Below are 16,767 nucleotides of genomic sequence, written 5' to 3' on the forward strand. Positions count from 1 at the left end.
GTTTTGGGGTTTTGCTATGGGATGACCTAGAGTCCATCTGTTCAGGATATGGTCTGAGTGAGGCTATATAATTGACTTCACTCAAGTGGTGCTCCCCAAACCCAGTCAGACTGGTAAGGGTATCCACTTCCATCAAAATATCCTGCAGCTCATGTGCTTCACTTGCCGCATTTTCCAATAGTAAAGCCAATTGTAGTGAATGTTTGAAGTCCAGTTGGGTTTCAGTTAGGTGCTTCTGTATGGTTATATCATTTGTCCCACACACCAGTGTCTCAACATCTCATTAAGGATTAAACCAAAGTCACGTGCCTCTGCCAATCGTGTTAATCTAGTCAAAAATCCCAATACAGATTTCCCTGGTTCTCAAATTGCTGAGTAAAATTGATAGTGTCTCAGAATTAGAGGAGGCTTGGGGTTGTAATATTTCTCAACTAAATCTGTAAACTCTTGAAAAGTTTTACTATCTGGTGCCTGAGGGAAAGTTAGGTTCCTAATAACCAAACAAAGCTGCGGGTCCACAAGCTCAAGGACAATTACTCCTTGCTTTTCATCTGCCCCAGTGTCATTTGCCTGGAAAAAATATGCATTTTTTCCACGTACTGGGCGTAGTCTTTGACAGCAGGATTGAACAAGTCAAGCTTCCCAAGTAATGGTATGATGCCAGAAATGCTTACCCCAACTTAAAGGCAACTGTTGCGAGTGAATTTCTTCAAGACTGTGCTTTTCTGTTGTCAGCACTGAAATAACTGTACAGAGGCCAGTGTCCTGTCAGCAAGTCAGTCTTTATTTACCTGTGCAAAGTCCTTGACCTTGACGGCTCTGAGTGAACAGGATGTCTGACACTCCTGTTCTTATCTGTCAGGTGGGTTCTGTGATTTTCATGGGATGCTGGTTCAGGCAGAAAGGTGGAGTTGAGGAAAATGATAACCATGACATTTTTGAATGGTGGAACAGCTCCCTCAGGTCAATTGGCCAACACCAGCTTCTTTTTACTTGTGTTCCTGCATTTGCAATGGTTCGCATTTGTTCAGATTAACTGGAGTTGAATGTTTGCATAATTCTGGCTGACTGCTGATTTGAAGCCAATTCTGGTAAAAATTATCCCATCCAAACTGCATTATCTCAAAATGTCAACGTGGTTGACATTCTCAACCAACTTAACCATCGTAATTGAAGATAATTTATCTTCTGCGATACTTGTTTCATATGGTGTGTGCTGGTAATGGTTTACAAGAAAGCACAGCCGTTATTCTTGCATGAATTGAGACCCCTTGAAGGAATGAACTTGTGCTGTTTTGCTAGGCATCACCTATACTATAACCACACCCAATGCATGTAAACTTTTATTTAAACTTTGTTTTGAAACATACTTGCTTTCCATATAAAATTTCTGTTGAGAAGATCTCAATGTCTTTCTGAGATCTTTTCCACCTCTTTATTTTAAAAAAAAGTTACAATTGAGAAAAGTAAAGTTTCAATTTTCATTTTTGATCAAAAGTGGAGTTTGACATTTAATTCCTACCTTAATTCAGCGTGCTAAGTGTTGGACATGTTTCCCTCAAGGTCATCCATCTGACTTTTTAAATTTATATATTTTTTAAAAGGTTAAGAAATACAGGTTGCTAGTTTTTTTTACATTTCTTGTGTACCTATTTGCTGCTTGTGGTATTGAATTAAATACGTTAATTTAAACGATTCTCGTTGGTTGCAATTTGTGAATTGGACTATACTTTTTGAAGCTACAAAATGAATGGCATTTGTTTTTTGCAGTCTCCTTTGTTTTCCCTTGGTAATCTTCCTCCAAAATGCTATTGAAAACCTTCAGATACGTCCGTATTGGAGCCAAGATGTACAGTTGTTTCCAGTTTGGGTTTGTCTGATACTCTGTCATTTTTCTTTTCTGTAATTGCAGAGTGGCAATCTAGGTATGTTTGGCAATAGTGGAGCAGCACAAGCCAGGACCATGCAGCAGCAACCGCAGCCGCCAGTGCAACCTCTTAACTCATCCCAGCCTAGTCTTCGTGCTCAAGTGCCTCAGTTTCTATCCCCTCAGGTACATAAAATTGCTCGTCATGAGCAGCCAGCTAATGTGTTCAATTCATATCTACCAAATTTCCTGAATTCTTTAGGACCTTTGTCATGCTACTTCTTTTAGGCCAAGGGAAAATGATATATAGGGTACTATGTACCTCAATTTTGTACCTCCCAATACCAGTGTACGACTCATTCTAGTTGATGTTTTATTTCTCGTAGTGAATGTATGAGTCTGGCTGTGAAGCATATCAATTGGCTCACAATTGAAGTCTCTGCAATAAAATTTGAATATGATACCTTTCTGTCAAATTGATTAAATTGGCATGTTTGGATTGAGATAAGGATTTGATATATGATGTGTAGCATTTTTCCTCATGATATTTGTAACAAGATTTTAAAAACTATGCAAACAGTTTTTAAAAAGTGCAGAAATTGAAACAGCTAAGGAATCAGCAACTTTCAGGAAAGGCTTTTTTAAAAGTACAAAATGTTGGTTTGGTGATTTTTAAATGCTTAAGTATTTTTCTGTATTCATTAAAGGTTCAAGCACAGCTCTTGCAGTTTGCAGCAAAAAACATGGGTCTCAACCCTGCACTATTAGCCTCGCCAATTAATCCTCAGCATATGACTATGTTAAACCAACTCTATCAGCTGCAGCTGGTAAGTAATGTTGCTGTCATCATTTATGCGGATTGGAATCATTAAGACAGTGATAACTTAGAACAGGATCCATACAGTGTGGAAACAGGCCATTCAGCACAACAAGTCCACACCAATCCTCCAAAGAACATCCCACCCAGATTCATTTCATCTCCCCCCACCCCCCGGTTTCATTCCCCCCCCCCCACCCTTTCCCTATAACCCTACGTTTCCCATGGCTAACGCACTAACCGACAAAGCCCTAGCACTGTGGACAATTTAGCATGGCCAATCCACCTAACTTGCACATCTTTGGACTGTGGTGGAAACCAGAGCATCCAGCAGAAACCCATGCAGATACTAGGAGAACACACAAACTGCGTACAGTCAGTCGCCTGAGGGTGGAATTGAACCTGGGTCCCTGGTGCTGTGAGGCAGCAGTGCTAACCACGGAGCTACCCCTAGCTTACTGCACCTGGTATGCACACGCAGTCTCCCGTCCAAGTACTAACCAAGCCTGAGTCTGCTTAGCTTCTGAATTCAGATGAGATTGGGTGGTTTTCAGACTAGTATGGCTGTAGGAAAATTTAAAGGTAATCAAAATTCATTGAAACAACAATCATATATTTTAATATTTGGATTCTGCAGGATCAATTCAGCTTTCAAAATATGGATATATTGACCATGAAGCTGCTGTACCAATTGATTCTGTGGATCACTTTGTATTCTATTCCATAGTTTCCATACCTATCATGCTGTCCTTTAGCCCAAAAAGTGAAAAGCTTCTGAACTCCATACATTCCCATAGCCTGTGTCAATATAATTTCCGTTGGCAAAAATGACGTACATTTTAATTGTTGCCTTAAATTATTTGACGTTTTTCCCCTAACTTTTTCCTTTTTTTCTGAGATGGAGCACTCTCCCAATTTTGAAACAATTGAAGTAGGGTGAGCAAGAGAATCAAATTGTTGTCTAAGGTAATGTCTCTGACGAGGTTAATGCTAGTGTTGCATTAGCTCCGCCCATAGTACAGATGTCTCTCATACCCTATGGTTAGGGACAAGATATTCCAGTCCAACTTTGAGAGGGAGTAGATATACCTGTACCCTAAGATCCTGACAATAATAGACCTGCCATTCGTCCAAGCTGTCAGAGAATCCATTCTGAGAAAAGTGAGACATCAAAACCACTTGTATTTGTGAAGTCAGCGTTGGGTTGGTGGAGAGATGGGTTCAAGGTAAAATATAATATAGTTATACTTATGATTGTGTTTCAAGTTGGGGAGAAAAGCTTTTAGGGAGGTGCATAATGTAAGGTATTTGTTCTGAAGGGTTTATCATTCCAATGATGTCATTAATCGACTGGGGGTGAAGACAAGGAGTTCTACTCTAGCTTTTGGAATGAGCAGATATCTCTGAACCAGCTGTCTAACGTCCTGGTAGTTTGGTCTGAACAAATGTAATTCCGCTTTTGCTTTCATGCAATAAATGGTCAAATTATTCAACATCAGTGCCTCTTCTCTATACGCTGTACAGAGGTGTATCCTATTCCCATTGATCACCAGTTAGGCCCAAGACAAACGAGGATTGGTGACTGAAAACTACCTCAACTAACCCTTCCCCAGTACCACATACTAGTAGAAGTGTCAGCGCAGTGTGAAAGGAGTAATCATCTCGGAAAATACCACACTAATATTCAACTAGTAGTAGCTGAATCCTTGTTATTTATTAGACATTAATATGGCAGTGTTAAGAGTGCATTTTAGAAACAAATCATGCTGTTCTTAAAGTAAATAAGTTAGTACAGAAATTGTGTCGTTCCTTGGGGAAAATTGGTGTGAAGAAATGGGCTTAATGTTAATTCAATCAGCTAATTCCAAATAAATTGGAGTTTGACTTTAGTGAATCATACATGCAGTGGGAATTCGGGAAAGAAAACTAAATCTGCAGTTTCCATCGGAAATAACAAACTATATCAAGCTGAAAGGGTTGGTTGCACTTTTACCAGATGAACCTGGAACATTTGTATCATATTTTTGAAATACTTCCAGAAATTCATTGGCCTCTTTCATTTGAGGTTTTATTCACATTCATTTTGCATTTTGCACTTGCAGGCTTACCAGCGTTTACTGTTCCAGCAGCAGATGTTACAGGCCCAACGTAATGTTTCTGGAACCATTCGACAACAAGAGCAGCAAGTAGGTATAGCAAACTTGCAGCCCAACTTCAAGACATTTTGCAGTCAGATGACAATAGTGCATGGAAGAGGTTTTTCTGGTATAAACCTCTACGAATAGAGATGTGCACATGATTGATTTATCTAACTAATGATTTTTCAAATCACTGAATTATCTTTGTTAACATCATGTTTGTCCCCTCTTATAAATTTGAGAATATAGTAATCAGCCTGCTCCTCTTCACTGTTTTGGTATTTCAACAGAGATCACTCTCAGTAACTAGCTAATGATGTAGTACTGTTGACAAGGAATAATAGAACTTCTGTCTTTGTATTATCCCCTTGGTTCAAAACAGTTCAGTGCATCTTTTATACATATTGGTGAAGTTACATAGAAAGGACAGTGTTTAAAAATAAGTCCGCACCTAAATTTTATTCCTTCATTTTGCACCCTGAAGAAAACACATTTAGAAATTAGAGATAGTAAGAACTGCCGATGCTAGAGTCAGAGATAACACAGTATGGAACTGGAGGAGCACAGCAGGCCAGGCAGCATCAGAGGAGTAGGAAAGTGACATTTCGGGTTGGGGCCCTTCTTGAGGCCTCAACCCGAAACATCAACTTTCCTACTCCTCTGCTGCCTGGCTTGCTGTGTTCCTCCAGCACCACGTGTAGAAACTAGTTTTATCAAAAAACAATACACTTAACCTGTAAGAAATACAATATCAAAATACAAAGTTGCGCGCAGGATTCTATTACATAGCAAATGAATTGAATTACAAATGAAAGGTTTTAGATTTTTATACATATCATTGGTGTAAAAGTGAACTTGCAAATCCTTGGAAAGCATAGAATCCATTTTTGCTAATTTGTGAATTGATTGCAATATAGTATTGCTTTTCAACGAAACAAAAGCTACTTCATGTCCCATGGATTGCCAAGTTTTTCATATGGATATACTAATGCTGATTTTGCTGAAATAATCATGAAGGGGTTAATTTTACTATTTTTTTTCTTTTGTCGAATGTTGTAAGCACAGCAAATAAGATATTCAGCCAGTCATCTCGTGTCGGCAGCAAGTCCAAGTAAGAGTGCTGACAGAGATGAAAACTGCAATTAGCAAAGAACCCTTGCTGTATTAACCAAATCACTCTTTTCAGTAACATGTCTTATAACTAGTGGAAAGTTTTTCTTGCAGCATAGCTTTTACACTTTAGTTTTGTTTCGATAAAACCTACTCTAGAAGTATCTCAAATACTCCATACTTGTGTTTAGTTCATTTCTACATCAGATGTTACAGAAATGTTATAATTGCATTTAAGTGTTTTGGCCCACTTGTTGATTTTTGAAATAAAATAGCATTTGTTATTTGTTTATCTATTGATTTCTTTTCTATACAAGTTTTTATCTGAAACATTTTGGTCTGTTTTCCCACCTGATCACAAATTGTTCACCCATTGTTAAAAGACTATTTATATATAAGGTCAACAGTTCAGTGGCATCAATTTTACAGATCCGCACTTGCATATTTCAAGACGGGCCGGGTTTGCAGAAGTTGAGGTTGGGGGCGAAGCAGGAGGCTCTCAACATAAAACCGGTGGCCAACCCACTACTCTGTCACCCACCTTCGATCTGTCTCCGATATTGGAGTGGCTGGGCAATATGTCAATCAGCTTGGCTGACCTTGGGCCTGTTGGCACTCTTAAAGCCAATTAATGACCATTTAAGTGCCTCATTCTGACTCCTCCACAATCTTAAGTGTGCCGGGGGAAGCAGAAGCAAGGTAAACAAATTGGCAATATTTCTTTGGCAAGCAGCTATCAAGCTGAAATTGTTGGGTTGCTGCCTTTTGAGGAGACGGTGGCACAGTGGCTCAGTGGTTAGCACTGCTGCCTCACAGCGCCCGGGACTCAGGTTCGATTCCACCCTTGGGCGACTGTCTGTGTGGAGTTTGCATGTTTTCCACGTGTCTGAATTGGTTTCCTCCCGGGTGCTCCGGTTTCCTCCCAAAGTCCAAAGATGTGCAGGGTAGGTGGATTGGCCATGCTAAATTGCCCATAGTGTTCAGGGATGTGTAGATTAGGTGGGTTGTAGGGGGATGGGTCTGGGTGGGATGCTCTGAGGGTCGGTGTGGACTTGTTGGGCCGAAGGGCCTGTTTCCACTCTGTGGGAATTCTAAGAAAAAAAAAATTCGATGAATATGAGACCCCTGTGTCTGTGGGGAGTTAACATTCTTACGGTTGTAAGCCTTTTTATCCCTCCAACACCCTCTCTGCCAGACAGGCCTGACCTTAATCCCTGGCTTATATGTGATATCCATTGCTATTTTATTTACAGCGCATTTCACTTTGAAATAGGATTTCTGGTCAGCGTGGTGCTGACAGAGTTTCGTTTTGGGCTGTGGGCATTGGTTAGTTTGTTTTCATCCCAGTGTTATTGAAACTAAAAATTTATGGGTTCTTCGTATCGGAAAGGCAAATGATCTATCCTGAGCTTTCTCTGAACCACTTTTAAAGCAACGATGAGAAATGATAACGAAGTACCAAAATCTCATTATAGCTTTACATAACATAATGGCTTTGCCTCTGAGAAATTAGGATGGAGTGACTTATCCTCCAAATACTTTTACAATGCTACATGTATAGATAAGGTTATGTGATTAAAGTATGCAACTGCAATAGATTCTATATTATAGAATCATCTGGCTGGATTATACACTAGATAGACTCCATACACGAGTGTGCATTTCAGGGGCAAATCTGTCTCCGCATGGCTGAGTGAGAGTAATTAATATGAAGTGGGACTTCAGTCAGGCTCTGGGAGTGAGTCATGTCTCATGGAGCTGCTGGACAATTGGAAATCAGCAGCTCGATAGCTTACCAAGGTGGTCATCACAGCTGATGTTGCAGGAGGCCTGAGAGGATGTGAAATCGTGGATTCCCCCAAACTCTGGTAAGTTTGGGATCTCTCCCAGGATGGGTTGGCATACCCTGATGTGGTAGCATGTTGGAAAGAGGGTTTGTGGGAGGTCGGATGTTGGGTTGCAAGCCAGTGTGGGATGGCCTCTGATTGATACAGGGGTCTTGCCCTGAGCTGCTGCTTGCAGGGTTAAATCTGCCAGGCTTTCTGTTGGCTGCAGGTATCTCATCCGCTGTGCGATGACATGCCATTTTTCAACTGGGCATTAACTGCCCATCTGACAGCACTGATTGAGCTACAGAAGAGCAGCTCACCCAATCCTGCCTCCACCTACTGTTAAATCATGGCAGTTTGGGCAGATTTGCCACCAAGAGCAGTTTTTCTTAATTTATAATCTCATTTGCCAGTTCTCCTAGCCCTAGCTGTACCAGTGGGTGTGGTGTGTGTATTTCAGCCAAGATAGCTAAGTAGTGTGTGATCTACTTAGCACATTTCGTGTAGATGACAATTCAAAAGAATGTGCATGCTGTTACTACAGATGGCTATCCCATATTGGGTGTTGGTATTTTAGTTTTATTCTTAAAACTGAATAATGTGTTATAAGTAGATTGGAAGTGAATTCTGTCTTCTGGAAAAATAAACCTAGCATTCACAGTATTTCTGAAGACTTTTTTTGTTTCTTGCTAGGTTGCACGTACAATCAACAACATGCAGCAGCAGATCCAACAACACCAGCGGCAGCTGACCCAGGCCTTGCTTATGAAACAGCAACCTCCACATCCACCATTGCACCCATCTGCAGGCAAAGTAACCATTGATAATTTGAGTCATCACCCATCTCCCAGCCTTTCAGACCTGCAGACCAAAGAGCAGCAAACATCACCCAATTCTTTCCCTGCATATTCCTTGGGTAAGTACATTGCTAGAACAATAATTAGCATTTTAAAATTATTAAAGTTCTATTTTCTTTGAAAAGCACACAGCTGTGTAATGTCTTTGCTACTCTTGTATAAATACACTTCAATCAGCATTACATTTCGTAAAAGAAGACTATCTGTTGTGATCACCAATACAGGTTAATGAGTATGACCTTGTAACCATTACTGAAGCGTAGTTACGGGGAGATCAAAGGTATAATGTAAAGGTAAATATTCATGGGTATGTGATTGTTCAAAAGGACAGGCAGGAAGGAAAGGTGGTGATGTGGCTTTGTTGGTATGGGATAAAATAAGTACAATTGCAAGAAGTGATTTTGAGTTGAAGATGTGAATCCTTACATTTGGAGGTAAGAAACAAAAAGAGAAGGAAGACATTGGTAAAACTGATCCAGGCCCCCTAATAGCAGCTGTACAGTGGGACAAAAAATACATCAGGAAAATATGAAGGCATGTAACAAAAGCAATCATGGATGACGTTAATCTTTTGGATTGGGTTAGTCAGATTGGCAGAGGAAGCCGTGAGGAAGAATTCATAGAGTATATTTGCACAGTTTCCTAGAATAATACAAGACCAGAAGAAATAGGAACAGAAGTAGGCCATTTTGCCCCTTGAGCCTGGTCTGCCATTCAGTAGGATCATAATTGATCTGACATTCCTCACGTTCACCTTCCTGCCTTTTCCCCATAACATTAATTCCCCTACTGATCAAGAATCTAATTATCTCAGTTTTAAATACACATGAAGATTCTGTCCCACAGCGGGCTATGGCAAGGAGTTCCAAAGACCCTTGAGAAAAAATTCCTCCTCACCTCAGTCTTAAATTAACACCTTTTTATTCTGAGACTATGCTGTCCGGTCCTAGACTCTCCCATGCGTGAAAACATCCTCTCTGCATTTATCCTGTCAAGCCTCACCCCTCGTTGTTCTAAATTCCATTCAGTAGAATCCCAATTTTTTCAGTCTTTGCTCGTTAGACAATCCCTCCATACCAGAGATCATGCTAGTGAGCCTTCTCTGAATTGCCTCAAATGCAATTATACCTTTCCTTAACTAAGGGGATGAATACTACTCTCTGTACTCCAGGTTGGTCTCACCAGCACCTTGTACGTTTGTAGTAAGATTTCCCTATTCTTATACTCCAACCCCTTGAAATAAGGGCCAACATTCCGTTAGCCTTGGTGATTATCGACTGCACCTGAATGCTAGCTCCACTCGCGAGTGTACATTTCAGGGGTGAATCTGTCTCAGCACGGCTGAATGAGAGCCCTTTAATTAGTATGATGTGGAACTTCAGTCAGGCTCTGGGAATGAGTCCTGCCTCATGGAGCTGCTGGACAATTGGAGACAAGGTGTAGACAGGCAAAGAGACTTGCGTGCCTTTGTCAACAAGTCACTGAAGGCTAATGTACAAGTGCAGCAAGCTATTAGCAATGTTATTGGGAATGTTTGCCTTTATCACCAGAGAATTTGAGCATAGGACTAGTGAAGTCTTGTTTCAGTTGTGTAGGAGCTTAGTTAGACTATACCTGGAATACAACGTGCAGTCTTGGTCTTCTTTTCTCGGGAAAAATACTATTACCGTAAATGCAATGCAACAAAAATTCCCTAGATTTGTTCCTTGGATGGCAGGACTGTTCTTTGATGGGAGATTGGGCAAGTTAGGCCTGTATTCTCTAAATTGCAAAGAATGAGAGGTGATTTCATTGAAACCTATAAAATGTTTAAAGTGATAGACAGTGTGATATTTCCTCTGGTTGGGGAGGCGAGGACCAGAGGGCATAATTTCAAATAAAGATTTAAGATCAAGATGAGGGGAAATTTTTATTACTCACACGGTTGTATATGCTTGGAATTCTCCACATCCAAGGAGCTGTGGAGCTCAGTCTTTGAGTATTTAAAGCAGAGTTTGATAAATTTTTGCTTATCAGTAGCACAGCCATGATCATATTAAATGGCAGAGCAGGCTCAACAAGCTAAATGTCCCACTTCTGTTCCTGTGAACATAACTAACTTAGTGTTGATGGGACCTGGTTACCACACATGCTGACAATTAGAAACAAGTATGCTTTCCCTATACAACATTGGGATGTTTTAAAGGTGTGCAAGGCATTGTACAAATGAAAACACTTCCTTCCTGTTTCCATTGTTGATTTAAACCTTATGTCATTTTTCAACAGTTGTAAACTCCATTCTTCCTAATGCTGCTCAAATGATTTTGTTTTGGATGTTCAAGCTACCTGTCACTTGCTGCTACCAGCTAGTCATCATTATTGGCTTTTCTTAAACCTAGATCAGTGTTTTTTCAAAGGAAGGAAGTTTTTTTTTTTACTAAATGAGTTCTAAAGTTCAATTAATAATCTATTATGTATTTTACACAAAGAACATATCACAACATTTTGAAGACTTGCCTCTAACTTTCTCAGTTGATTGATCCAATGAAGCAAAGTCTGCATGGTCTATGAAGGGAACCATTTTCGTAGGCTAAATGATCCAAACTGCTTCTATACTTCACTTTATTATGCATTTTACTTACAGCTGGATTGATCCCGAATATGAATGTAAGCAACATGGAGCTAAGTGGTGGTTTATCCATGAAGGATTCAGCTCAAGCCCAATCTCGATTGAGGCAGTGGACCCACCCAAACTCTATGGAAAATTTAAGCAGCAATTCTTTACCACTGGACCAGAGCCAGAACAAGCATGGTAAGAGCCCTTAAGGGCAGAGTACTTGCAGGCCAAAATACTTCATTTGTCAGTTGGTTTTAAATTCTTGCACAGTCTCAATAAATTGTTGGAAAATGCAAGAATGTAACTCAATGACCATTACTGACTTCGCAAACTGAAAACAAATAGGCTCTGTTGCACTTTGCTTACCTTCTGTGTACACATTTAAAATGCTGAGAACATGCTATGTGATTCTTTTCTAAAAATGAATAAAACATTGGTTTTGGCAAACTGACTATTCAATATCAGCATCAACACAGCCAGCTCGTTTTCTTGTCTTGCACATCCAGCTAAAACAGAGGACAACTTGAAAACATGCAATGATGTATTTTAGCCCTTTGAGTACCGAATTTTCTCTGCAAATATCAGATTGGACAATAGACCACAGAACATTTCTTCATTTGTGATATTTTCAAAGTTAACTGTAATAGATTGTTTTACTTTTATTTTACCTACAAGACTTGTTTAGTGCTGAAGAAATTTAATACTGTAATAAAGGAAGCGATAGAACATCAAAGTCTCATTCTGAATTACATCAGCATTTAATAAAACTAACTGGGTCTAATTTAGCTACTGTTGAGATTCAGAGTCAGGTCCATAAAAAAATGTTTTTATATCCATGACCTTGCCTTTCTATCCCACTTGACGCATATTCAGGTGCTATCCCTGGAGGTCTCAATATTGGTCCAACAAGCAAGCCCTCCCTTGAGGACTCCTACAGTCCATATGATCTGATAACCAGCAGTGAGTCACCAGCCAGTCCACCGGTACCAGTCAGTGATAGCTGGACACGTGCCAAATCCCCTGCCGATAAGATCTCAAATGGCTCCAACATTAACTGGCCACCAGGTAAACCCCAAAGACTGGCAAAAAGAAAATAGGTGTTAAGAATGTTGTGTTTAACTGAGACCTGTATATTTATTACACATGAAGAGAAATTAGTAAATTGAAAACATATGCCAACTGTGTTAAACGAGATTTGCTAACTTAGTGCATATATCACTTAATAATGTAAGTGAAATATTTCATTCATTTGGACCCCTACAAAATCTTTAGAATTAATCTGTGCCATAGGAGCTTATAAATGCATACTGAGAATTTCTGGAGACAGTTGTGCTATATTAGAGGAGTTGGTTTAGTGATACCCTTACAGTTTGGTTCTGTTCTTAGCAGATCTAGCTTATGATCTCCCTTGGAATCGACTGCGTGCCATCACATCATTGCATAATCACACATCTTTTTTAAAAAAGAACCTCTACCTACTGATATGAATCCAGGCATTTGGGGCATATTTCCCAAGGAACAATTAGATCTAATATCCACAGCCAGGTTATACTTTCCACGCGCTTACTTGATGCTTCATTTTTCTCAGCAAGTTTACATGCTATTACACATGTTGAGGCATGGAAATTGTGACATTATAGTTGGAGGAAACTGAACCAAAATATACATAAGCATGGCCTGGAAAGCATATGTGGGTTTGGGTTATTTTACACACTAGCCTGGTAGATTTAGCATCAACTTTGGAATTTTTTTTCTTTGAGTAGAGTAATCATGTACATCATGTGCATCATGCTTTGCCTGGGATGGCATCATGGTTCAGTGGTCAGCACTGCCGCCGCACAACGCCAGGACCCGGGTTCAATTCCACTGTCGGGTGTCTGTCTGTGTGGAGTTTGCGCATTCTCCCGATGTCTGCATGGGTTTCTTAGCACGGTCCAAAGACACGCAGGTTAGGTGGATTGGCCATGCAAAATTGTCCATAATGTCCAGGGATGTGCAGGCTAGGTGGATTAGCTATGGCAAATATGGGGAAGGGTGGGATGCTGTTCAGAGGGTCTGTGTGGACTCTATGAGCCGAATGGCTTGCTTCCACACTGTAGGGATTCTATGAATGCCCCATCTTATTATTTCAAATCCAGTTTTGACCTAAGTGGTTTTCTTCTGATTAACTTTGTAGAAACAGTACTTTACATATAGCTTTTTCAGACTTAAGCATGGCATTTGCTACCTTATTGAATAACAAAGTTTTTCTTAACTGAGACAAAAAAAACATTTCCATGAAAAGCATTTAACAACTGCAAGGTTATAAACTTGATATTTGAAGTGTGATGTGGTACAATACTACCTAAGAATGGTTCTGTTGTGCACGTAAGGATTGTGTTGCTACTTCAAAGGGCCACTGTGGTTGAGAATCATTTTGAAATGCAAGTATTGTTTAGGTTAGTCCTCACTATAATAGTTAAAAGACTAATTTATTTTCAAAGCCGTCTGTTGAATGTACCTACAATTATTAGCATTGTTAATACTGTATTAGTTAAATATTGCTTCAAGGATGATCATATAAAGGGTCATTATAGGGTGCCAGCAATGGCATGCATGCTGTTAATTTGAAAGATGTTCTCAAGTTTGCATTTTTTTGATATGAGTAAATGTGAGAGCTTCATTGTGATTGTGCAGTATTTCAATTACATGCACAACTGGGTTTGGAGAACACATTATGGTCTTAAAGCTCAAGTTAATAATGTGTGGCTGTCCTTTTGTTTGGCAGTAAATATGATTGTTTTGCAACTTATTTCTTGATGAGACATTTCATTGCCAAATAGTATAACAATAAATATTGGTAATACATACCAGTAACTAAATTGAAAAGTTTGAAATGTTGATTTAAGTTTACACCAGGATCTCACACGCAAGCCATACAGATAGAACAGTACTTGTCAGAAACCTCGGGTCCATAATACCAGATAAATGGACCAACATCTGTAATCTCAAATGTTATTTAAGGCAATTGGTCAGGCCCTAAAATAAGAACTTTCATTTTAATCTCTTCTTCATTTTCAAATTTATGGGCAAATATTTTGGAAGGCTTTTTCAAATAAAATATTACCACTGACCTAATTTTCTTTGTGTATCTAGTCAGAATTACGTTATGTTGTATTTTAAAACAAAATTATTGTACTCATTCAGCTGAATAAATTTACTTAGTAATCACAGAATCAATTACTAGCCTTTGAGTTAGCTGATCTCCACTGAACTGACATTTGGCTTCAGTGCTTGAGAAATGGAGAATCTTGAGATGATTTTTATGCTGATCACTATCCAGCAATTTTTATTTTAATAGGCATTGGCAATGACAGAATCAGACTTGGCTCTGATGCCCTTTAGATTTGAATGATCTGTTAGGGTTTATATAAATAAGTTTTTTTTTTTATAGCTGAGGTACTGAAGGGCAACTGGCAGCTATGGGACTATATCCCAGCAAGGAGGCAATGCCCTCAAAAAAGGTGAGGGGAAAAAAATAGAGAAGTACACAATACTACATTGTGAAATCAATTTTATTAGTGTAGCATTTCATTTTTAAAACATTAGACAAAACCTATCAAAAATATATTAAAACTACTAGTTTGTGTGACTACTTAACCATTAATAGTGATTTACTGTTCTACTGCCTACTTCCTAACTACTAAAGAGTTTCGCCCTGGGGAGCCATGGAAAGGACTACAGAATATCGACCCTGAGACTGATCCTAATGTTACACCTGGAAGTGTCCCCAGTGGACCTTCCATTAATACTACTATCCGGGATGTGGATCGTTACCTGCTCAGGGACAGGAGTGGAGGTAAGACAGAATAGGACTGAAGTGTGGCACACAAAGCAGTCTATGCAAATTCAAGTAATTTGCACAGAGGTTTTTATGGATTCCTTGAGAAAATGTTATGACACGTTTTATTTGTAAGGAAAAGTCTATAAAGTACACAGTATGCTTTATGTCTTAATAAATGCCTTATAAATGCACTTGAAGGTTAACTCAAATGTGCAGAAGTAATCCACGTACACTTGTAGTTAGGCTAATGTTGTAAAATGAATGTCACTAACTTTCAAATGTGCTGAAGAACCTGAAACTTTAGATTTGACCCTTTTATAAAAATGGCACACAATGTTCTAAAGAACAACTCGCCAGTTTCTTAATCATATGACTACTTTACTATAAGTCATAGTTTTCCAGATTTATTTATGTTACATGAGAAAGTGGTCTTGAGCTAGAGTATAAACTATAATCTTATTTAATGACAGAGCAAGCTCAAGAGCTCAGACAATCTATTTTTCTCCTTTTCTTAATTTTTTAAATGTAGAATCCAGTAACTTGTTTGTTTTTAACTTTTAGAATCCAAAAGTACAGGTACTTATGAAAAGAATGAAGCCACTATGTTGACAGCTTAAAAACAAACTACAGTAAAGTCAAAGAATACAAATAATAACAGCTACACCCTCTCTAGAGTAGTCAAGTTACATTAAAGATACTAAAGATACAATGAGCACAGATACTTCTAAATCAAACTTAACTTTTCTTCTTCACTCATTTCATTTGCACACTCATTAACTGCAAGGCAGGTACTTTGCAGAAATGTGAACATTACCTTCTTGGCTGGAAAACTGTTTAAATATTCAAATACGGTTCAGATTTCTTGGACTTGCCTCTGACTTCCAGAAAGGTTTTTTTCTTCTGTCTGTCTCTCTTTCGGTTGTTTGGCCTTTCTTCCCCAGCTTGGTTATATGGGAAATCAAGCTCTGGGTTCATGGCATTCTTCACGGCAGCGCAGTGGTTAGCACTGCTGCCTCACAGCACCAGGGATCCAGTTTCAATTCCACCCTCGGACGACTGTCTGTTTGGAGTTTGCACATTCTCACGCTACCTGTTTGAATTTCTTCCAAGTGCTCCGGTTTCTTCCCACAGTCCAAACATGAGCAGGTTAGATGGATTGGTCATGCTAAATTGCCCATAGTGTCCAGAGATATGTAGGTTATGTGGAATAATCATGGGAAATGCAGGGATAGGGCAGTGGGGAGGTTGGTCTGGGTGGGTTGCTCTTTGGAGAGTTGGTGTGGACTCTGAATCAAATGACCTGTTTTCACACAACAGGGATTCTTTGATTCATTTGAGAAGGATTCTAAATTATTTTAACCACCACCCATAAATTGAACTGAGTTCTGATGTAAAGTGATGTTCCTTGCTCTGCAGCTGGTTACTTTAAACTCCAAAAAGTGCTTGAAATAGACCCAAAAACTCAATCTACTCACACTATAAGTAACTTTTTCTTAAAAGATGTAAAACCATTCGTAATACTAATTCATTTCTAAAGATTATACAGTATAGTGCTTGCCTCATTCAATATTGTTATTCTTTCTATCTTCACTATTTCTGCACCATTCTGCTTTCATCGTTGCTCAGTTTTGTAATGTTTTCATGTGACAATAATGTTTTAAGTTAGACTTTGCCACTCTGTTCCTTTCTTTGTACATTTTCTGTTTCATGGACTGTGCAGAATTTCAAAG

General features: G+C 39.1%; 1 protein-coding gene and 1 pseudogene across 1 annotated transcript in view; one reads left to right on the forward strand and one right to left on the reverse strand.

Annotated features, from left to right (window-relative positions):
• tnrc6c1 (trinucleotide repeat containing adaptor 6C1) overlaps positions 1-16,767 on the forward strand; it is a 77,828-nt gene that overhangs the window by 42,470 nt on the left and 18,591 nt on the right. Inside the window, exons 6-12 of the mRNA XM_048611117.1 lie at positions 1,913-2,053; positions 2,575-2,694; positions 4,787-4,870; positions 8,455-8,677; positions 11,242-11,409; positions 12,088-12,279; positions 14,864-15,052. Of these exons, the coding sequence (XP_048467074.1) occupies positions 1,913-2,053; positions 2,575-2,694; positions 4,787-4,870; positions 8,455-8,677; positions 11,242-11,409; positions 12,088-12,279; positions 14,864-15,052 (1,117 nt within the window). The remainder of the gene's footprint in view (positions 1-1,912; positions 2,054-2,574; positions 2,695-4,786; positions 4,871-8,454; positions 8,678-11,241; positions 11,410-12,087; positions 12,280-14,863; positions 15,053-16,767) is intronic.
• LOC125485909 lies at positions 3,137-3,256 on the reverse strand (annotated as a pseudogene).

Source organism: Rhincodon typus, chromosome 23 (genome assembly GCF_021869965.1).
Source record: "Rhincodon typus isolate 14 chromosome 23, sRhiTyp1.1, whole genome shotgun sequence".
In the NCBI taxonomy this organism is placed as follows: Eukaryota; Metazoa; Chordata; class Chondrichthyes; order Orectolobiformes; family Rhincodontidae; genus Rhincodon; species Rhincodon typus.